The following is a 7,276-nucleotide window of genomic DNA, read 5'->3' as shown; positions in this document are numbered from 1 at the left end:
GGATAAGAATTCCTAACAAACTATTCACAGCTGTCCCTATTTTATTTGTCTAGCTAAAGAGAATTCCTAACAAACTATTCACAGCTGTCCCTATTCTATTTGTCTAGCTAAATACTGACCATGGGAAATAATCATTATTTACAATCTGACAAATGAAAATAGATGCAAAAATAAAAGAATGGCACATGATGTGCACATGTGTTGTTCTAGAATAATCTTCATTTGTTTCCTTTAGATGCTTCCACGTATGAGCTTCACTGGTCCCCAGGATCAACTTTACCCTTCTTGTTTGTATCAAATTCAAAACCAGAACTTGTGGGAAAATGATCATTTGCTCTTTTCTCTTCTTCCTTGTTCATCAATGGCGAAATAGTTGTGAAATTAGCAGTAATGTCAACACCCCCCCCCCTCAAGTTGGAGGGTGCGGTGAGTACTCCCAACTTGCCCAAAATGGAATGATGAAGAGGTCCGGGAAGAGATTTGGTAAATAAATCCGCCAATTGAGAAGCCGATGGAACGAAGGAGAGGGATATGAGACCGGCAAGAAACTGTTGGCGAACGAAGTGACAATCAATGTCGACATGCTTCGTTCGTTCGTGGAAGACTGGGTTCTTTGCGATGTGAATCGCGGCTTGAGAATCTGAGTGTAAAGGAACTGGGAGTGCAACAGGGACAGTAAGATCGTCGAGCAGACGCACCAACCAAGTAATTTCTGCGACAACTCGTCGCATTGAACGATATTCGGCCTCAGCCGAGCTCAACGAAACAGATGTTTGCTTCTTCGATTTCCAACAAATTGGGGAAGAACCAAGAGAGATGTAGAAACCAGAGACAGATCGACGAGAATCCGGACAACGACCCCAATCGGAGTCACAAAAGGCAAGTATTTGAAAAGAGGGGGAAGAGGACATATAAAGGCCCAAGTTTGGGTTTTGGAGCAAATATCGCAATACCCGAAAAGCAGCATCCATGTGGGGTTGTCGTGGGTGTTGCATAAATTGACTCAAATGCTGAACGGTGATGGCGAGGTCTGGTCTCGTATGAGTTAAGTAGTTGAGTTTTCCAACGAGGCGACGATACAAAGTAGGGTCGGAGATGGGAAAACCAACATCAGCATAAAGCTTGGCAGCGGAATCAAGAGGGGAATTGACAGGTAGAAGATCCAAGGCCCCAAATTCACTAAGTAGTTCAATGGTGAATTTTCTTTGGCATAAAATCAAGCCCTGATCTTCACGGAGGACTTCCATGCCCAGGAAAAAATGTAAGTCCCCCAAATCCTTAATGCGAAATTCTGTATCAAGAAATAGCTTTAAAGAATTGAGTTCATTGATGTCATTTCCCGTCAAAACTATATCGTCCACATAGACTGCGAGGATAGAAACAGAGGATCCTGATCTCTTAAAAAATAATGAATGATCATTGGAGGAATGAGAGTACCCTTTAAAACTCAAAGCAGCCTGTAGTTTAGCATACCATTGACGTGAGGCTTGACGCAATCCATAAAGAGATTTGCGAAGCCGACAAACCTTGTTGGAGGTAGGTGGGGTGAATCCAGCAGGGAACTTCATGTAGACCTCCTCCTCGAGATCTCCATGTAAGAAAGCGTTATTGACATCCAATTGGTATAGTACCCACCCTTTCTTGACAGCGACTGCAAGGAGACATCGAATTGTTGTCATCTTGACCACTGGGGAATAGGTTTCTGTGAAATCGATGCCTTCCCTTTGAATATCACCCCGAACAACTAAGCGAGCCTTAAGCCTTTCAATAGAACCATCGGAACGATGTTTAACTTTGTACACCCATTTGCAAGGTAAAGCCTTGTGACCATCAGGTAAATCAACAATTTCCCAAGTCCCATTAAGTACAAGAGCTTCATATTCTTGGGTCATAGCCTGCTGCCAACCAGGATGCAAGGCTGCCTGATTATAATTGGTAGGTTCTTGAACAAGCGGAAGAGAATTAAGTAACTGTTGATTTGGTGAAGATAAGGCAGAAAAAGAAAAGGATTGTGGGGATAGGATAGAATCAAAACATGGTGTAGTAACATCAGTAAAATTAACCATACTGCAAATATAGTCCGTTAAGTAATCGGGGGTTTTGTGGGATCGACTAGACTGTCTCAAAGGTTGAGACTGAGTAGAAAGGTCAGGTGGAGGAATAACAGGGGAAACTGGATGGTGTGGGGACAATGAGGGTGCAGGACTGTTGGGATCAGGATGATCCGAGGAAGAAAAACCATCTGGAGGAGGATGGAAGGATGGTAGAAGAGGGGTAGAAAAATCAGGTATTATATTAGGAGGAGAAGGAAAATAGGAAGTGGAACTAGGTGTGAGAGAGGTAGAAGTAAAGGGATATTGAGTTTCATGAAAAATAACATTTCTAGAAACAAACACCCTTTTGGTTGAAAGACTTAGTAACTTGTATCCTTTCTTTCCATGAGGATACCCAATGAAAGCACATGCCTCAGCCCTTGGAGAAAACTTAGCTCTGTTGACAGTTGAAGTAGAAGCATAGGTTAGACATCCAAAACACCTAAGGTTCTGGTAACTAGGTGCTGTCCCAAACAATTTCTCATAGGGAGTCTTGAAACCAATGACCTTAGAGGGGAACCTATTGATCAAATAAGTAGCTGTCAATACACATTCTCCCCAATAGGAAATGGGTAAATGAGATTGAAATAAGAGAGCCCTTGAAGTTTCTAATAAATGCTTGTGTTTACGCTCCACCACTCCATTTTGTTGGGGTGTTTCAACACAAGTGGTTTGATGCATGATTCCTTGAGATGAAAGAAATTGAGATTGTGTTGTCCCCGTTCCCAATTCAAATGCATTATCCGATCTTATGGTCTTGACTTTTGTATCAAAGTGTCTTTCCACCATAGCTAAGAAGGACTTTAGAACATCAAATGCATTGGACTTAGTAGATAAAAGATATGTCCAGGTCCCTCTACTATAATCATCAACAATTGTAAGAAAATACTTGAACCCATTATAGGTTGGGGTTGAGTAAGGACCCCAAGTATCAATATGTATTAATTCAAATATATGAGTAGTAGAAATTGAGCTGGTGGGAAAGGGCAATTTATGCTGTCTAGCCAAAGGACAAACAGAACAAGGAGTAGAAAACTGAGAACACACATTGATAGGAATTGAACTTATGTTTTTCATATTATAAAGAGGAAAATGGCCCAACCTATAATGCCATAACTTTGTGGTTACATCAGGAACTGTAGAATTAGAAGCTAAAACAGTAGCTACTTCACTAGATTTAACAGAAGTACTAGACAAAGAACCTGGAACAACATCAGGTTTTACATTAGAAACTAAGCCTGAAACAACCTCAGGACAAGCAACATTAGAAATTGAAATAAGGCTGCTAGCTAAGCCTGGAACAACATCAGGACTATTGATATTAGAAACTGAAAGAAGACTGCTAGTAACTTGGCTTGTAGGCTGCTGAGAACTAGAAGTAAGTGGACTGGACTGGAAAATGTATAAGCCTTTCTTTGCTTCACCAATTTCCAGAGGGCTCCTCAGTGAAGGGCCCTGTAACATGCAAACATCAGGAGAGAAAATGAGTGAACATCTAAACTGTTTGCAAAATTTTTGAACTGAGAGAAGATTAAACTTAAATGAAGGCACATACAAGACTTGATTTAAAACAAGAGTAGGAAGAAGAGTGACAGTTCCTATATGAGTTACTTTTACTCTAAAAGAATTAGGAAGATTGACCATTAGAGGTACTGATAATGGCCTTAAATGATGCAACATAGACTTGTTATAACACATATGTTCTGTTGCTCCACTGTCCAGAATCCAAGAAAATTCATCTAGGTGTTTAATTGGAGCTGTGCAATTGTGAGAATAAGAAATACCAGCACAATTAGCATTGATTTTCCCATCAGTAGTAGTTGAACCGTGCTGGTCAAAACTAACTTGTTGCAGTAGCTGCATCAGTTGTGCAATTGGATTTTGTAGGATTCCCTTTCCTGCTTGTTGTTCATTGGTTAAAACTGCATTTCCGCTAACAGGCACCTGAAATTGCTTCTTCTTGGTGAACTTAAAGTCTGCTGGATATCCATGCAACCTATAGCATTTTTCTACACTATGACGGGGCCTCTTGCAATAGGTACACACAAGTGAATTTCTTTTGTTGTCATAAAACCCCCTCTGTCCTTTGTTGTCACCTGTGTTAATCCTGTTGTTTTGATAACTTTGTCCAGCAGCTATGAAAGAAGCAGAATCAGTTGGATAGGGTGGAGTGTGTTGGATCTCAGCTTGCTTTTCATCCTGAACAACAAGTGAGTAGGCATGGCCAATAGATGGGAGAGGAGTGGTCATCAAAATATTTCTCCTCACTCCCAGATATGATTCATTCAAACCCATTAAAAATTGCAATAGTCTTTCATCGTCTTGTGCCTTATTAGTCTTAGTTTTTCCACCACACTTACAATCACAAACACAAGAGGAGAATGTATTCATTGCATCAAGTTCATCCCAAATACACTTTAGTTTGTTGAAATAACTGGTTACACCCATGTTACCCTGAACTAAAGTATTTAAATCTTTTTGCAGTTGAAAAAGTTTAGCTCCATTGGCTTGTCCATACCTAGATTCCAAATCGTCCCAAAGAAGTTTGGCATTTTCTGAGTAAAGGACACTCTCACCTATGTCCTTAGAAAGAGAATTTAGCAACCAAGAGAGAACCATATGGTTGCACCTGGTCCATGACTTGAGTGAGGATGAATCTGCTGCTGGTTCAGGAAGAGAGCCATCAATAAAACCTGTCTTATTTTTCGCAGACAATGCTATTAACATGGATCTCCTCCATCCTCCATATCCCTTTCCATTAAAGGGTGAAACCACAAGAGTCAGACCTGGTGCATCTGATGGATGGAGGTAATAGGGGTGATTGGAGTCGATAGCTTGTTCCTTCATAGTTTGAACAGCAGCAACAGCAGCAGTGTTCTCAGTTGGATCTACCATAACTGAGATGGAAAGAAAGAGGAAAAGAAGGCAAGTGAAGGGAGAAAAAGAGAATGAAGAACAGAAAAATTTATTCCTGCTTTGATACCATGTGGAGATTAAAAGAAGAAAGCAAGATTGGAACAATTTTCTCTGTATTCCATTCGATGAAACTGTGCACAATTTATACAAAACAAAGGATAAGAATTCCTAACAAACTATTCACAGCTGTCCCTATTTTATTTGTCTAGCTAAAGAGAATTCCTAACAAACTATTCACAGTTGTCCCTATTCTATTTGTCTAGCTAAATACTGACCATGGGAAATAATCATTATTTACAATCTGACAAATGAAAATAGATGCAAAAATAAAAGAATGGCACATGATGTGCACATGTGTTGTTCTAGAATAATCTTCACTTGTTTCCTTTAGATGCTTCCACGTATGAGCTTCACTGGTCCCCAGGATCAACTTTACCCTTCTTGTTTGTATCAAATTCAAAACCAGAACTTGTGGGAAAATGATCATTTTCTCTTTTCTCTTCTTCCTTGTTCATCAATGGCGAAATAGTTGTGAAATTAGCAGTAATGTCAACATAAAGTTAGTTAATTTGCAGGCTAACTTCTGGTTACTTACTACACAGAGAAGCATTCTTATTCCAATGCTTGCTTTTCTTTTCTCAGTGGATATCTAGCGGAAATGCATGTTGTGAACTGCAACTACTAAATTCCAGATTTCACCAATCATGGCATTGCTGGCACATAAGATGGACCACCTACATGATCATGAACGATCTCGCTGTTTTTGTCTTTCTAGCAAGCTCATGAATCTAACAATAACTTTGTTTTCGCAAATGAATGTATATATGGTATGAAGGCAACATGAGTTCATTTTTTTAATATACAACATGGGTGTTTGGTCCTTGTTTCCCCGGGAAAGGAAAGGGCAACAAAATAGCAGTAAATCTAGGTTATACACACATACACAAAAAAAAGAGGATAGAGCTTTGGGTTTGCAAGATATACATGTAGCCTAAATATGCAAAACGGATACCTATTGTATAAACTTGTTGATCCATATATGCAAGTGCAAGGGCAGGGACGAAGAGATTAACTCACAATAGTAAATTGATTTAACCGATCTCCCGAGAAACGAGACAGCACTTTTAACTTTTTGTTTTACTATTCAAGTATGTCTGTAACAAGGTAGCTCAAGATGGAAGCTTCTGAATCATGAAATGAATGCCCCGTGTTTAGCATTGATTCTGGTCAAGTTGTTTGGTTGGTTTCCGGGGAATGCAGTCGTAGTACTAATTGTTATAGTGTTCCTTTTTAAGTGCATCAATTGGATGTTCAAAGATATGTTCCAAGTTCCAGCAGATACAACACTTATCCATGTATTTATTTTAATTTGAATGCAAAAAGATACATTTTCTTCCTTGAAGCAAAGAACCGTTGATTTAGAGAACATCCTAATAGCATGAATGGAAAACTAAAGAAATACTGCTCGGGTGTCTCCTCAAACAAGAAAAGAACCCTTAATCCAGTATTAGATATCACGAGGACTAATATAAAATACTCTAGAAAGCAAAAGGAAAGAGTTCTCAAAATTTGGAATTTTGGGACCAACTGTTATAGGCGATTTTACGAAACCTCTGAAGTAGTTGCAAACACTGATAGGAAATTAAGTAACTTGATATGGGTCTTATTTAATTTCATTTGTCTAGGAATTAGAATTTTCTTAAGAGGTGTGTAAATGGTCAAGACACTTTTTTACATCCGGAGGGAGTATCCAGTAAAAATGTCAATTCCAGCAATACTGCAATTTGATTTTGTATGTTGTGCGATTGATTTGTCCCTGTTATGGTGTTTTGTTCTTCAGAAAAGGGTCAAATATACCCCTATACTATCAGAAAAGGGTTAAATATACCCCTCGTTATACTTTGGATCCAAATATACCCTTTTCATTATACTTTGGGTTCAAATATACCCCTATATTATATTTTGGGTCCAAATATACCCCTCCTCCGCTAAAACTATCCATGGTGGACATGAAATATGACGTGACACTGACAACTCGATAAGGTGGACATCACATGGCATGCCACCTCACCACCCCAACCCATTTACCCCTCTCTTCCCTTCTTTCTTCCACAACTACCATCTCATTCCCTCCACAACTTTTGCCACCATTAGCACCACCACACTACCTTTAGAACAAAGCGAGCAGAGTCCAAAGAAATTCTGCGCTCAGCTAATGGGCCACCACATATTAGGCCCACTCTCAAAACCTTCTTAGTACCATCCTC

The 7,276-nt window shown here is 39.5% G+C and overlaps 1 protein-coding gene across 1 annotated transcript; it reads right to left on the bottom strand.

Moving 5' to 3' along the window:
* Positions 1–3,191: 3,191 nt before the first annotated feature.
* On the bottom strand, positions 3,192–4,560 carry LOC132642235 (uncharacterized). Its single transcript, XM_060359489.1, has 2 exons — positions 3,878–4,560; positions 3,192–3,548 (listed from the first exon to the last, which is right to left on the bottom strand). Exons 1-2 carry the CDS (start codon positions 4,539–4,541, stop codon positions 3,514–3,516), a joined length of 699 nt encoding a protein of 232 aa, XP_060215472.1. The 5' UTR covers positions 4,542–4,560; the 3' UTR covers positions 3,192–3,513.
* Positions 4,561–7,276: the final 2,716 nt, after the last annotated feature.

The sequence above is a fragment of the Lycium barbarum genome, chromosome 5 (genome assembly GCF_019175385.1).
Source record: "Lycium barbarum isolate Lr01 chromosome 5, ASM1917538v2, whole genome shotgun sequence".
Classification (NCBI taxonomy): Eukaryota; Viridiplantae; Streptophyta; class Magnoliopsida; order Solanales; family Solanaceae; genus Lycium; species Lycium barbarum.
This window is presented reverse-complemented; position numbering and strand designations above follow the sequence as displayed.

Excerpts from the sequence above, each read along its gene's own strand:
- LOC132642235 (XM_060359489.1), bottom strand. The coding sequence starts at position 4,541 with ATGGGTGTAACCAGTTATTTCAACAAACTAAAGTGTATTTGGGATGAA. Across the intron at positions 3,549-3,877 it reads AATCAATGCTAATTGTGCTG|GGCCCTTCACTGAGGAGCCC; the intron begins GTATTTCTTATT and ends TGCATGTTACAG.